The sequence below is a fragment of the Lepus europaeus genome, chromosome 15 (genome assembly GCF_033115175.1).
Source record: "Lepus europaeus isolate LE1 chromosome 15, mLepTim1.pri, whole genome shotgun sequence".
Lineage (NCBI taxonomy): Eukaryota > Metazoa > Chordata > Mammalia > Lagomorpha > Leporidae > Lepus > Lepus europaeus.
This window is the reverse complement of record NC_084841.1, coordinates 92,879,461-92,895,241: the sequence shown is the minus strand read 5'-3', so window position 1 is coordinate 92,895,241 and position 15,781 is coordinate 92,879,461. Positions and strand designations below refer to the sequence as shown.

Genomic DNA, 15,781 nt, shown 5'->3' with positions numbered 1-15,781 from the left:
GACGTCCCCGGGCGCACAGCCGCGCGCGAGCCACACCTGCGCGTCCTGTGTGAGAACGGAGCCCGCGCCTGGGGCGCCCGGGGCGTCTGGGAACCCCAGCAGCGCAGCCCCCTCCGAAAACATCCATCCACCCCAGAAGAAACCCCAGGGATCCGCCGGTCCCTGGCCGCCCCACTCACCCTTGGCTGCTACTGCTGGAGCGCAGGCGTCGGGGCGAGGCGCAAAGCGGGAGACCCCGCAGCCCCCGTAGCCCCCGTAGCCCCCGCAGCATAGCGCGACCGAGGCGCGAGTGCGAGCGCCTGCTCCGGACCGGGCAGCCTGGGTCGTGGAGCCAGGGGGTGGTGCCGGACCCTCCCCGGGGCGGGGCGCGCTCGAGGGCTGCCAAGTGCCAGGACCTGCGCCCGCAGAGCGCAGCGCGATGGCGGCAGGCGGAGGCGCGCGGGCCGCCAAGGTGAGTCCCCCCTGCCCTCACGGGCTCCAGGTTCAGACCCGGCGGCCTGGACGGCTCTGCACCCCGGCTTCCGCTCGCCATCGGGATTGTCCCCGCTTCCAAGGCTCGGAGGCTGAGGCCCCAGGGTTGGTCGGAGCCAGCCTCACGCTGCGAGCGCGGCGGGCCGGGCGCGGGGACCCTCCAGGTTTCACACCTGGCCGGGAGGCCTCTCCCCTGCCTCGTACCCCATTCTGTGACGCGTGTGCGACGGAAGGGACCCGGCGACCCCACGAAACCGGGAACCACCTCAACGCGCCGCGGGCACCTCTGGGGACCTCTGGGGACCTGAGCCCCCTTGGCAGGGGGCGGGCGTGAGCGGGGCTACCAGGGCACGGGGACGCACACCTCTGAGTTGCTCAATCGCTGTCGGGGACAGTGGGGACACCAGGGACAGGCGCGCTCTGAACACCGAAGCTCCCTCCCCCGGGTTCCCAGGCCGCGGTTAGCACTTGGCGGCGATGGATCTGGGGAAGGGGCCCTGCCGCGCGCGCCTTGGGGACCTGGTGGTGTTAGCTGAGTACCGTCAGGCATAAGGCTTGGAAACCGTGTTGGGAACTGTCTGATTATAGCCAACGGCGGGCATGGAGGGAAGCAGCTAATAAAAAGTGCAGAGCTGCCTGCTGGCGGACTCTCTCTCAACCGTGGGTGAAGCCATGTTTTTACAGTCCACTTTTTTATAAAGATTTTCAGACTCTCCCTGTCTCGTCCCCTTGGGCCTTTCCTATCACAACACCAGGACAGCTGGGGATTAACTCCACCTGGCTCCTGATGGGTACTTTCTTTTTATAAGATTTATTTATTTATTTGGAAGGCAGAGGGATTGAGGGGTGGCCACAATGGCTGCAGCTGGGCCTGCAGCCACAGCCTGGAGAACGGAGCTCCGTTCCACAAGCCTGGAGCTCCATCCAGGTCTCCCACATGCATGCAGGGGCCCAAGCACATCTTCCACTGCTTTCCCAGGTCATAGCAGAGAGCTGGATGGGAAGAGGAGCAGCCAGGACTTGAACCGGTGCCCACAATGGATGCCAGTGTTGTAGGGGCGGCTCACCCGCTGCACCACAGCACGGGCCCCAGCAGGTTTGCTCTAACAGTCCATCCATTTGCCACAAACACCCCTCCAATAAGTTCTTTCATTCAAAGGCCAGTCCTTCTGGCACCCCCAGGCTGAGGGGGCATGAGGGTACTCCAGGGGACGCAAGCCCACCCAGGGCTCACTGTCAGAGGCAAGGCAGGGTCCCCGCTGGGGGGAGTGGATGGGACACATGGGGGGCCTGTCTGACCCTCCTGCCCTGCCTGAGTCATCCCGGAGGTGTTTTCAGATCCTAGTGGTGCGCAGGTGAGTTGACGTGATGCCTGCCGCAGGGCAGAGGGCTCAGGGACGCTCTGAGTGACGGTGTTGATCATTTAGTATTTTGCACATGGCTGTATTGGGAAATGGCAGATTGAAAATGTTGGGCATTTAGCCGAGCAGTTAAGATGCCCAGGCTGTACACCAGAGTGTCTGTATTCACCACCCAGCTTCCTGCTAGTGCACACTCAGAGGCAGCAGGTGCCGGCTCAAGGACGTGGGTCCCTGCCACCCACGTGGGAGACCTGGATGGAGTTCCCGGCTTCAGCCCCAGCCCAGTCCTGGTCATTGCAGGCATCTGTGGAATGAACCAGCAGAGGGGGTTTCTCTGTGTCTTTGAGAAAATAAGACGTTGGACAAATACCCAGATAACAGGTGCAAATGCCTTGTGTTTAGTTGGCATCAGGAAGATGCAGTCAAGTATAAAGAGTGGCTCTTCTTTTTCTCCTCAGGGCCAAACTTCTAGCATCCGCGACATTTCCTAAACAGTGCACAAGGAGAGAGCCAGGCCCACGGGAGAGCCAGACACGGCTGCAGACAGGGCTGGGCTGCACAGGGGGGTGAAATCAGGGAACTCGGCGGAGGCTGAGCGATGGTTCCCCCCAAATGCTGCCTCGGGCTGCCTGGGAGGTGGGAGACTGGCGCCTGTCCACCTTCATTCTGGTCTCTGTTAGTCCGGGAGGGAGGCTGAGGACAAGTGCACTCCACTCTTGCTCCTGTTGGCCCTGCTGGGCCCCCAGCGTCTTGGAAGAAGACTGAAGGAAATCATTTATCAAGTCACAAGGCCAAAATGTGGTCAGGATGTCCCGGGCAGCTCGTGCTGACCCCTGGGCCGGTCACGTGGGGTGCAGAGCGGGCAGTGGAGAGACAGCAGGTGCCAGACCTAGGACAGACAGAGCCGGTGTCTCTCAGAGTCAGCTCCGAGGGCAATGCCGTGACGGTGGGGCCCGGGGCCGTGCACAGAGCAGCAAGTCCTCCCCTGGGGTGGGCATGGGAGTCACGGGAGCGACGTCCCAGCCTGGGCCCCCACTCGCAGTCTCTGTCACCACACTTCGCTTGCTCGCCCTTTGGGACAGAACAGGGCTGCGACGCTAAGCCAGCCTCACACATGCCAAAGAGAGTGGGGTGGCACACACTTCTCTGCCAGCCCCTGCCGCGGGCATGCGGGGTGGCACACACTTCTCTGCCAGCCCCTGCCGCGGGCATGCTCGCTGAAAGACGGCAGGACTGTGCACCACGACACTGCTGGGCAAGAGGAAAGCCGATGGCCTTCATGCAAAGCCACCACTGTTGCGAGGCCTGGCCTTACCCTCATGTCCCTGCGTCTCGATGGTCCATCTCTGGACCCTGCTTGGTGTCCCCTGGGATCCCAGAGCTGAGCTTCCCAGGACACAGAGGCCGGGTGCACAGGGCACCTGCAGGCCTTTCTCCCTGATGGCTGCCCTCATGACTCTGTGCCCAGCTGTGGCAGGAGATGAACTGGCCCTGATTCGCAGTAAAGTGGTCTGTCTTCAGCCACTGCCCATCCACGCAGGGTCAAGGTCGCCATGGGAGCATCGCTGAACAGGTGACCTGACCCAGGCCTGCAGGAAGGGAGGGGTGAGCCTGTCGGAGACAGGACAGGGGAACAGTGGGCCTCGGCTCACTGCTCCGCACCCAGCCTCTGGCGCACGCAGTGGGCTTCGTAGATGGGGCAAACAGGAAGTGAGTGGGGAATCAGGAGATCTGAAGTCCGCTCGGCTCTGCGGCCTTGGCAAGTCGCACCTTGCTGACCCTCCGTTTCCTCATCTACACGTGGAAGAAAAACCGACTTCTGCCTTCACACGTGGACTTCTTGGGAGGTCTGCGTCGGAAGATGCCGGGCAGGTGCAGGCAGGATTGCGAGACCTACACAGAGTGTATTCTTCTCACCCAAGGAAAGGCATAGAGGTGGCCACCCTGGCCGCTGCAGTGACTCCAGGATGCTGTCACGGACCCATGTCACTCAGCACCACCAGACTTAGCACAGGGCTGCCAGTGGCCCACTGTAGAGGCATGGCTATACTCCAGCACGGACTTGCCATGCCAAAAGAGAGACAGAGGGAGCGAGTGGGCATCTGGGCCAGCAAACAAAACCTTTCCCGAAGCCTTGGCCACTTCTATCAGCATCGCAGGGCAGCACTGGGTCACGGGGCTGCTCCCGGCAGCATAGGGGGCCTGTGAGTGGTTTCTGTTCTTGTTTTTGCCTTTAAGTTAGGGGTGTTTTCTCCCCGCACAAAATGCAGTAGTAGAAAATGAGAGAATCCTTTTAAGTTAGGCCACTTAAAGAGTCGCCACAAACACATTGAAAAACCAAGTCACTCCCATGGAACCCACTCCATCACTGTGATTTCACTCCGATTCGGTGTGATTTGGAGAAGTCTGTCATCACAACCCTTTGCTCACAAAGCGGGTGCCTGGATTGCTGAAGAAGTAAAACGTGCTTCCAGCTCAAGTCCCAGCGGCTCTGCTCCCTATCCAGCTCCCTGCTGATGCGCTTGGGAAGGCAGCAGAGGATGGCCCAAGTGCTGGAGCTCCCGCACTCATGTGGGAGCCCAGGATGGAGTTCTGGGATCCTGGCTTTGACCTGGTCCAGCCCCTGCCAAGGCAGCCATCTGGGGAGTGAACCAGCACATGGAAGATCTCTCCCCCTCCCCACCAGGTGTATATGTCATTCTGCCTTTCAGATCACTAAAAATAATCTTTTTTTTTTTTTTTGACAGGCAGAGTTAGACAGTGAGAGAGAGAGAGAGACAGAGAGAAAGGTCTTCCTTTTCCGTTGGTTCACCCCTGAAATGGCCGCTGCAGCCGACGCGCTGCGCCCATTGGAAGCCAGGAGCCAGGTGCTTCTCCTGGTCTCCCATGGGGTGCAGGGCCCAAGCACTTGGGCCATCCTCCACTGCCTTCCTGGGCCACAGCAGAGAGCTGGACTGGAAGAGGGGCAACCGGGACAGAATCCGGCACCCCAACCAGGACTAGAACCCGGGGTGCCGGCGCCGCAGGCTGAGGATTAGCCTAGTGAGCCACGGCACCTGCCAAAATAATCTTTTTAAAGAAGTGACACGGGCTCAGTCTTGCCGCCCCCCGCTGGTCAGGATGTTGTCAGAACTGGAGCTCCCCACACAGAGCACCGCCTCTCCTAAGATCAGGGCTCGCTCGTGAGATAAAGGGTGGGCATGTCCCCACGCTTCTCCCTCCTCCTCCTCAGGGCATCCTGGAGCGCCTGGACAGCGGGGAGGTCATCGTGGGAGATGGCAGCTTCCTGATAACACTGGAGAAGCGGGGCTACGTGAAGGTCGGGCTCTGGACCCCCGAGGCCGTGGTAGAGCACCCAAGCGCAGGTCAGTGCCCCGGCCCAGGGCCCTGAGCTCCTGCTGCTCCCCAACACCTGCGCCAAAAGCAAGAAATGACAGGGTCTCTTCCTCTGTCGTACATGGTGCAGGGACAGTGGCTGGGGTGCTGGCGCCGCTCTCCCCCGACCCCTGCACACACACACACACACTCACCTGCACGTCCACACCCTGACAGCCTCTCCAGGAATGGGCACAGCCCCCTTGTGATGGCCGCACTGTCACCTGCAGGCCCCAGAACCAGCTCACTGGTCACCACCACTCTGCAGGCCCACTGCCAGGGAGCCCCTGCTGGGGGTGCAAGGGCAGAGGCAGAGCCAGGCCCCCATCCTCCTGCTGGGAGGCCAGAGTGGGGGACAGGTGGTGATGGGACTGGTTAGCCCTGTAGGATGGGAACTGCTGTTCTCCACTGGTCTGCTGTGCTTGGTCCCCTGCTACTTCAGCCAACATTGAATGTCCAAGGCAGCGTCCACACTGCCAGGGGAGCTCACCCCGACTCAATGCCCAAATGCCTGGGGTCAGACAGGCAGATCCTGCCTCTGCTCTTCCCCGCACAGCCCCATGCACCCCTACACAGCCCTACATACCACTATGTAACCCTACACACTCCTATACACCCTACACACCCCTATGCACCCCTACATAACCCTACCTACCACTATATACCCCTGCATACCCCTACACAGCCCTGTGCACCTCTACACACTCCTATGTACCCCTACATACCCCTATGCAACCCTACACACCCCTATGCACCCCTACACAACCTTACATACCCATATACTTCCCTGCACACCCCTACACACTCCTATGTACTCCTTTGCACTCATACACACCCCTATGTACCCTTACACACCCCTACACAACCTTACACATCCCTACAAAGTTGTACCCACACCTGGACATTTCTATACAAGCTTACACACCACAACACACCCCTAGCAAACCTTAGATACTCCTACACATCCCTACCCATCCCTACACAACCGTATGCATCCCTAAACACCCCCAATACACCTCTACACACCCCAGCATACCCCTACACATTCCTGCAAACCCCTATGTATCGCTACACATCACTATGCATCCCTACACACCCCTATGTGCCCATACACACCCCCTGTGTTCCTCTATATACCCCTATGCACCCCTACACACCTCTACATACTCCTATGCATCCCTACCACCCCTATGCAGCTTAGACACCCCTGCACACCCCTACACAACCTTACACACCACTACATACCCCTACTGAACCTTACATACTCTTATGCAACCTTTGACACTATGCACGCTAAGTGCCCGTGTATCTAACACTCCTGCATTCCTCCTGGCCTGAATGTCACGGCCCTGCTCTGAAACCTCCCTGGGTTCTGGGTCGGGAGGGCGGAGGGGCTGCCACCACAGCCCATGCCCCTGGGACCCTGACCTTTCCATCTCAATGTGAAAACCTCCGGCCCGAAGTTCGCCAGCTGCACACGGAATTCCTGAGAGCCGGGGCCGACGTCATGCAGACGTTCACCTTCTCTGCCAGTGAGGAAACCATGGAAAGCAAGGTGACTGACCGGGTGTCCCCGCGCCCCGTTATACACAGTCAGAAAACCCCGATCCCTTGCCCCGCAGGACAAGGCCACGGGGAGCGCACCACCTCCCTGGGTGCTGCCTCGTGGAGAGGGGACACACAGAGGGTGCTCTGGGCCTCCTCATCCTCCCCACCCCGCCCCGCCCCGGCCCTGTCTGCATCTCCACAAGACTGTGTGAGTCGTTCGGCTGCCGTGGGCTCTGCTTCTCTGTCTGCAAAGTGAGGTGATGGCAGGGCTGCAGCTCCTCGGGCAGGCGAGGTGAGGGGGGCAGCGTGTGTCCCTGTCGATGCCGTAGCTTCACTCAACCCGGTGAGTGCGTGCCGTGTCCCGTGGTTGTAGCCCGCGCACTTGGTGCAGGGCATTCTCTCTGCTAGAGGCTCACGGTCAGGCATGGGAGGCCGAATCCACAGGGCTGGACACCCACTGGGGAGAGTGCGGTGATGGAACCAGGAGGACACCGGCCCTGCCGCTCCTCGCCCTGAGGTTTCAGCGCAGTTGCTACCCCCTCGTGCCGCCCTGACTCCCTGTTGAGCCCTTGGCACTTATCGCACCATGCATTCAAACGCCAGCCTCGCCCTCCACCCGCAGTGGGAAGCCGTCAACGCCACTGCCTGCGACCTCGCCAGGGAGGTGGCCAGCCAAGGTGACGCTCTGGTGGCGGGGGGCATCTGCCAGACCACAGTGTACAGACAGCACAAGGACGAAGCTAGAATCAAGAAGCTTTTTCAACTACAGATAGAGGTGTTTGCCAGGAAGAACGTGGACTTCTTGATTGCAGAGGTAAGCCTTGTGGAGGGCAGATGGAGCCGGTTTTGACCAGTACCCGTGCCTAGTCTCCAGCGGGCACTGGGCAGCGGCCTGCCCTAGGCCCTAGTTCCTCCATTTGGGCGGTCAAGGCCATTGTACACCAGGTCCTCTGTGAGGCCAAAGGACAGACCTGGGCAGCGGGGAGCTCTGGTTTCCTAAGCCCTGGGTGGCTGCAGCAGCCACTTCTGGGGGCCCTGCCCCCCTAGGGTGAGAGGAGAGGGACAGTGACCCAGGGAGCAGGAGGCCATGAGGGAGCAGAGCCCAGGAGGGGGGCTGTGCAGACTTCCATGGCCTGCAGCAGCACTGGATAGCGAGAAGTGTCCTTCCCTGCCCCGCCGGCCTTGGTTATTTGCTCAAATGTGGACAGCTCCAGAACAAAGAGACAGGAAGGGGGAACGTCCTCTCCTCTCCAGCCCCAAACAGAAGTCCTGTGCCCCATTGCTCAGCGCTGTCCCTGCTGCCTGGGCCAAGCCCTCAACCAGCTCTCATCTGTAGCTGCGGCTCCAAGGGACGTCCAGCCCTGGCTGTCACAGGCATCTGGGGAGTGAGCCAGCGGGTGGGGGAGCTTGCTCGCTCTCTGCCTTTCAGATAATTAAATGTATAACATTTTACCCTGAAGAAGGAAGCAGCATCTAGCCTGTGTTGCCCCGCGTCCTCTGGGGGCCCAGGACAGCCTGCAGGGCATACGCCCTGGCGGCGTCTGCTCTGTGCCGTCCTGTGCCCAGAGGAGAGACACACTGATATCTGCCGACTCTCCCTGGTGGCCTTGAGGGGATTCCGAGGCGGGACCCTGCAAAGGACACAAACGCCCACGCAAGGCACCCTGTCCACAGCTGGCAAAGCAAACACAGGGCCTCCACTGCTCCGTGCCTGCCCCTCCCACCCGGGCACAAGCTGAGCGTGAGGCAGCCGGGAGTGTCCAGCACACAGAAAGACAAACGACTCTTCTCTGCAGAGGTCACCCAGCGTGGGAAACAATGAGGCTGAAGCGTATCAGTAAAATTGTCATTCCTTCTAAATAGATTCTCGATTACCCTAAACATCTCTGATTTCTGTTTTTGACAAAAGTTGTCATCTCTCTGAATTCACGATCCCTCGTGAAAATCTCCTGTCATGGGGGGAAGGATGGACACACGACTCGGAGGCATCCCTTCCCTGTCCGTGGGACAGAGGCGGCTTCCCCAGCGGGGCTCAGCCCCGGCTGCACGTGGGTCATTCCGACGACCCTCCTGCAGTGTGTTCTTTCTCCTGTAGTACTTCGAGCACGTCGAAGAAGCCGTGTGGGCTGTGCACGTCCTCCGGGCAGCCGGGAAGCCAGTGGCGGTGACCATGTGCATCGGGCCGGAGGGGGACATGCACGGCGTCAGCCCTGGCGAGTGCGCCGTGCGCCTGGTGCAGGCAGGTAACTCGCACACTTCCTGTGGCCACGTGACACTCAACCCGGGTGCCTGCCTACTGTGGGAGTCCTTTGCAGGAACCAACTATAGATCTAGGGAGGTGGAGGGGAGAACTAATGGCCAAGCTACACTGTAACTAGTTTTAAAAGCAGCAGCAGCAAGGGCTGGGGCTGGGGCTGGGGCTCAGTGGATTAAGCCATAACCTGAAATGCCAGCATCCCATATGGCCACTGGTTTGAGTCCCGGCTGCTCCACTTCCGATCCAGCTCCCTACTAATGCACCTGGGAAAGCCGCAAAGATGGCCCAAGTGCTTGGACCCCTGCACCCACCTGGGAGACTCAGATGCAGTTCCAGGCTCCTGGCTTCGACCTGGCCCAGACCAGCCTGCTATGGCTATTTGGGGGAGTGAACCAGCAGATGGAAGATCTGCCTTTCAAATAACTAAATAAATCTTAAGAAAAAAATAGCAAACAAATGACTAAGCAACGGAAGGTCAGAGGTCTGTTTGCTCGCAGGGGCTGACATCGTGGGGGTGAACTGCCGCTTTGGGCCCTGGACCAGCCTGGAGACCATGAAACTCATGAAGGAAGGGCTCCGTGCCGCGGGGCTGCGGGCCCACCTCATGGTGCAGGCCCTGGGGTTCCACACGCCAGACTGCGGCAAAGGAGGCTTTGTGGACCTGCCCGAGTACCCCTTCGGTAAGCTGCAGTGCGCACGGGGCCTCGGGTTTCCTGTGACGGAGTTCTGTGGTCATCACAGGCCACGGTGCAGGGTCTTTGTGGGAGACGGCCCGAGGCAGGAGCCACGTGTGGCCACCAGAGCCAGCTCTCTGAAAACTCTAATTCGTCATCGGCGGGTAGTGGGGGAGCCCAGCAGAGCACCTGTGGACCGTGCTCACAGTGCACACTGCTCCTTGCAGGCCTGGAGCCCAGGGTGGCCACCAGATGGGACATCCACAAGTACGCGCGGGAGGCCTACAACCTGGGCGTCCGCTACATCGGCGGCTGCTGCGGCTTCGAGCCCTACCACATCAGGGCCATCGCCGAGGAGCTGGCGCCAGAGAGGGGCTTCTTGCCCCCGGCATCGGAAAAGCATGGCAGCTGGGGCAGCGGCCTGGACATGCACACCAAACCCTGGATCCGAGCGCGGTGAGCGTGTGCTGGGGAGAGGGCTGCGGGGGGCGTGGCTTGGGCAGGGGCGTGGCTTCGGCGGGGGCGTGGCTTCGGCAGGGCAGGGGTGGTGGGTGGGGTGGTGGGTGGGGTGGGTTCGGAATTGGACAGGCACACCAAACCCTGGATCTGTGCGTGGTGAGCAAGCATGCGCCCGGGGAGAGGGCTGCGGGTGGGCGGGGTGGGTGGGAGGGGCTTGGGCGGGGCAGGGTTGGTGGGAGGGGCGGGTTCGGAGCTGGACCTGCACACCAAACCCTGGATCAGAGCCCAACGGCAAACTGAAAATTCACATTTTTATATTTTCCTTAAATCTCTTTATACCTATTGCGCATATGCATAGTAATGACAGTTCAGAAAGCATAGACGTGTCCAAATGGAAGATAAGCTTGACCTCCCCCTGTACAACACCACCCCACCCCCACACGGGACAGCAGTGCAGCTCCACAGCGCGTGAACTCCTGGACGCTCACAGAAGGCGCATTCTTGCTGGGTCCCCAGTGGTGGCACAGGCCAGCAATCTGGGGTCGCTTCCTTCTTTAACAAATCCAAAAGGCAGAGTTACCCAGAGGGAGAGGCAGAAAGAGAGGTCTTCCATCCACTGGTTTCACTCCCCCAGGTGGCCACAACAGCCAGGGCTGAGCCAGACCAAAGCCAGGAGCCAGGAGCTTCTTCCAGGTCTCCCACATGGGTACAGGAGTCCAAGCATTTGGGCCATCTTCTCTGCTTTCCCAGGCCATAGCAGAGAGCTGGATTGGGAGTGGAGAACTGTTGCCCATGTAGGATGCTGGCTCGGTAGGCAGCAGTTTAACCTGCTGCGCCATAGCTCTGGCCCCTCTGAGTCCCTTTTAAAAGGGTACAAGGGGTCTGCATGGTGCCACAAGGGATTATACTGTTGCTTGTGACTCCCAAGTCTCATATCAGAGCGCCAGTTCAAGACCCAGTTACTGTTTCTGATGCAGCTCCCTGCTAATGCATCGGGGAGGCAGCTGGTGACAGCTCAAGAGCTTGGGCCCCTCCCACCCACAGGGAAGACCCTGGCTTTAGTCTGGCCCAGCCCTTCCTGTTGCAGCCCTTCCCTTCGGAGCTGAGTCTTGGATGGAAGATCTCTCTGTCTCTGTCGCTCCCTCTCTGTGCCTTTCAAATGAATGAATGAGTGAATGAGTGAGTGAATTTGTTTTAAAGAGAGGGCACCAATCTCTTCACGAGGATCTACCTGTGTGACCTTAGCACACCCCCCTCCCCTGCCCCACAGGCCCTGCCATCACAGAGGGGATAGGGCTCGGTGTGGGACTTCGGGGCAGGCAAGCTTTAAGACTGTGGCACAGAGGTCCGTGTGTGTCACTTGTGCCTTGAGGTCCACCTGCTGTCAGTGGAGATCACTGACGACCCTTCGCGAACACTGAGGAACCCAGATCACGCCACCTGCCCCCGCTCCCCTCAAATCTGCTTTTGCCAGTTCAGATTCAGGGTGTCTCCATTTCTTCTGTCGCCCGTGTTTTCGAGGTCTAGCTCTTTCCTAATCTGTCACTGTGAGGCAGGACTGGACCGCGGACTCCACCGTGTAGAACAAGAAGCGATGTCCTCTGCTTCTCTCCATCTCTCCCCGCCTCCCATCTCTTCTGGACCTGTCCACTTCTCTCTGTCCCACCACCACGTCTCAGAACCGGCGTGTTCTCCTCTGCAGCTGTAGTTAGGTCTCCCAAGCCGTGTCTGTAGGTAACAGCTGCAGTGACTGCTGTAGTCAGCAGAGCCCCAGGGTGTCCACTGTCCCTGTGGAGCTGCTCGGTGGGGACCCCAGCCCCGCCTCCCTGGTCCTGTGGGCAGCGCAGGTCTCCCCCAGTCATTTGCCTTCGCAGTCTCCGTTCTGGGGCTAACAGGGTGAGATCTACGGAAAAGTCACAACTCAGAACAGGTTCTGAGCATGCTTCTCCCGCTGTCCAGCCAGGGCCCCCAGAGAGCCGGTGTGAGCCTCCTCTCCTTCTTTGGGCTTGCTAAGCAGGTCTCTGACCGCCTCACTGCCCGAGTCAGCAAGGGCATGGAAGAGGGAGGCGGCCTCCCTGTGCCCGCAGGTCTCTGAGTGCCGGGCTCTGCTCTGGGCTCTCCAGCCCCAGGGGGTTTTCTCTGGCTGCTGCTCCCCCTACACAGCAGGTGTACCTGGAGGTGCCACTTTCACTCTTCCCGGTGAGTCTCTGGCCCTGATCCTGGACACCTGCAGGTGGGCTTTGCTATTCTCTTCGGGCTCCAAGCATCTCCCCCTGTTGTTCACAAAAACCCCAGAATGTGGCCTGATCCTGCTGCACACCCCTGCTCAGCACCAAAGCAGATTTCCCGGGGTGGGCTCCGGTGAGCCACCAGGCATGGAAGCGTCCACAGCCCTGACATTCACATCTTGGCTTCTGCATAAAACTTCCCATGGGATACCCTGTTGTGCACATGGCTTTTGGAGCATTCACTGCAGAACAAGGTGGTGTGCCTGGGACCATGGGAAAGAGAAAGAACTGAGTTTCACATAGCTGGAGCCCCTGGTCAGGCGATACCAAAGCATCAAGGTCAAATGGATCCTCTCGGGTTTAATCTGCTGTCTGAATTCATGTCTTCAACTTGCTTCCTGCTTGAACCTGCTTTCTTTGCACCTCTGGTTTCCAGCAATGCCAAGTTATAGTCCTTTTTCATTGTTGAAAGAAAAGTTGCAGGCCTTCACCTTTCTAAGGTCTTACAACTTCCAGACTGTACTATCTGTTACTCAACCATTGTGCTCGCTTTGGCAGCACATACACTGAAGTCAATCGTTTCCTTATTGAAGACATTTTTCTTGTGGCTCCCTGAGTTCTGGTTCTGTGTGTCTGATAGCCCACCCCATGGATGGATGGATGGATGGATGGATGGATGATTGATAGACACATACATAGATGATAGAGAGATACAGACAGACGATCCATAATTTATAGACTGATTGACACACAGATGATAGAAATATAGATGATACATAGGTGTTAATACATAATTGATAGATTTGTAGATGCATAGATGATAGGTGACACAGGTAGATGACAGATGAGAGACACAAACGATAGAGAGGTGGATGATAAATAGATGCCAGAAACATAGATTGTAGATTGATAGATACATAGATGGTAATACAGATGATAGCAACATAGATTGATAGATAGACAATGGGCAGATGATTGACAGACACCGTCAGTTCAGTACCATCCCCTCCCATATTCTAGGAAGCAGTCTCACCTGCTGCTCTCTCTCCCTGTCTGACCAGGGTTGTTGAATGCTCAGTCCATGTTGTACCTTTTTATTCATTTCAGTGGGATGTGAAGCAGACTTCCTTTTCAAATTGGAACAACTTCCCTGTTGTAAAATTATTTAGATTGTAGAAGCAAGGAATATATCATTTAACTAAACCTCTCTTCTGGGAGATTTGGGTACTTATCGTTAGAGAAAATGTATTTTATGGGTAATGTACTTAGAAAATACTAAATCTACATATCATTAGTGAGGAAAACAAACTTTGGTGGCGATTAAAACAGCTTAACTAAGTGAGAAATGGCTTATTTTAATTGTCATCCTCTGGGGCCATTCTTCATGAGCCATTGAAGTTAAGACATTATTCTGTCCACTAAAGCAAGACATTCCTTTTACCCCAAACTCTCAGCACTGCTGACACTCGTGGGGATTCATGATTACAACGAAGCCTGTGTCAGCCTCAGGTTTCTAGTATTTCACCATTTCCAGATATTGATTTGTTCACCGTTTTGTAAGTAAAGTGGGGAAAACTCTGACGAGCATTTAACACAGAGGTCTGTCACCAGGGTGCTCCTACTCTGTCGTAACACAAGAACCAAACGCTGACAAAGGAATTTATGTTCTGTTCTTTGTTGCTTTTTGACGAACTGCACTTGGTCTTGCTGCATTAAAAACTGCCTTCCTGTACTTCTCATTCCATTAAAATATTGAGGCCGGAGGTTTCTGCCGGACATTTCAGAATAAAGTCATTCATAAAGACGTGTAAAAGCGGAGCACACTGCCTTGTTCCCGAGAGGTGGCGTGACACCTCATGATTGCTGCGAGCACAGAGACGTGGGAAAGACCCTTTGCACCAATGGCTGTGCATGCGGCTTTTCTCTATCTTGAAACCAAAGTTCTAATTTGGCCTGATCATCGATGAAGCCTTCAGGTGTACGTGTAGCTCTTAAGTTCATGTGTACACACTAGAGTACTTCAAACTGTTCATGGAAATGCAAGCGGGACGATAAGCTGGGGCAGGCACCCAGCCTAGCAGTTAGTGTGCCATGTCTACACTGGGTACCTGGGTTTGACAGCTGGCTCCAGCTTCCTGCTAACAGGGACCCTGAGAGGCAGTGTTGCCGGCTCAAGCACTTGGCTCTCTGCTGCCCACCAGGGAGACTGAACTGAGTGTGGAGCTCCTGGCTTCCTCAGCCCCCGGGCTGCTGCAGGCATTTGGGAAGGGAACCAGTGGCTGGGAGTGCTCATTCCCTCACTCTCTCCCCCTTTCCCTGCTTTCCCTACCAAGAGAGCAGGAAGAGAGGGAGGGAGAGGGTGGGTTTTGATGCAAAGATCTTGGAAATGCCTGCATAGTTTTTTCGTTATATGTACTTTCCGTGAGCTGCTTTCAATAGCTTTCCTGTGCATGGATTTCAATTTTTTTTGCACTAAAATCAACTTACCTTTTAATTCCATTTTGTACCAGTTGTTTGAGGTACCTCATCTACGACAAAATGGACTTACAAAATAGGCAAGGGGCATCTAACCCATTACCTGTTTGTGCCAAAAACGCAGGGCCAGGCGGGAGTACTGGGAGAACCTGCAGCCAGCCTCGGGCAGGCCCTTCTGTCCCTCTCTGTCCAAGCCGGACGCCTAAGGAGGGGACAGCGACAGCAGAGCAGGAAGAAGCCACCCTCGGCCCCACTGCCCCGCTCCTCTCTGCCTGCAGCCCCACCCCCCAGCCAGCGCCTGGGCCCTGTGTGGCTGCCAAGGGACCCTGTCCCACCCTGTGCCAGCCCATGGTCCCTGAATGCAGCCCTGCACTGTTTGAGATTGCCACGCACACAGCCGCACTTATGTTGGAGGGTGAATCTGACGTCGTAATCCGACATCACTTAGAAATGAACCGAGACCAGAAATCAGCACACGACCCTGCCGCGTCTGCTCTGTCGGGGCACCTGCGCCCCTGGCTCGGGCAAGAGGCTCGGGCAGGAGGACTGACGTGTGGGACCACCCTCCAAAGCGATCCTTCCCGAAGGAGGCCTGCACTCACGGGTGTTAGGTCTCAGCATCCTAGAACTGCATCTTTGTGACCACAGATGGCCACACCAGGAGCTCTGCCGGAACAGGGCCACCTCGGACGCTTGTACCTTTCCTTCCTTAGCACTGTGCTCGGTGTAATCACAGATGTTCACTCACAGATGAGGGGCGCTGATTATTTACAACAGCAAAAGGAGAAAGAAGACCTTAAAGCCAGATCCCACCTGCCCTGCCCGAATCCTTTCTTGGCTTTCTCTTCTGTCCTCCTCTGTCCCTGTGTCTGTTATCCACAACAATGTAAGAATGAGCGACAATTAATAAAGATACAAATAGTGCACTTGTTA

General features: G+C 57.4%; 2 protein-coding genes across 2 annotated transcripts in view; one reads left to right on the top strand and one right to left on the bottom strand.

Annotated features, from left to right (window-relative positions):
* DMGDH (dimethylglycine dehydrogenase) overlaps positions 1 to 288 on the bottom strand; it is a 53,374-nt gene extending 53,086 nt beyond the window's left edge. Inside the window, exon 1 of the mRNA XM_062212513.1 lies at positions 180 to 288. Within this exon, the coding sequence (XP_062068497.1) occupies positions 180 to 271 (92 nt within the window). The 5' untranslated portion in view covers positions 272 to 288. The remainder of the gene's footprint in view (positions 1 to 179) is intronic.
* Positions 289 to 348: 60 nt separating this feature from the next.
* On the top strand, positions 349 to 15,781 carry BHMT2 (betaine--homocysteine S-methyltransferase 2). The gene is made up of 8 exons (XM_062212514.1): positions 349 to 451; positions 5,065 to 5,197; positions 6,671 to 6,762; positions 7,378 to 7,569; positions 8,851 to 8,998; positions 9,510 to 9,692; positions 9,914 to 10,142; positions 14,973 to 15,781. Exons 1-8 carry the CDS (start codon positions 419 to 421, stop codon positions 15,052 to 15,054), a joined length of 1,092 nt encoding a protein of 363 aa, XP_062068498.1. The 5' UTR covers positions 349 to 418; the 3' UTR covers positions 15,055 to 15,781.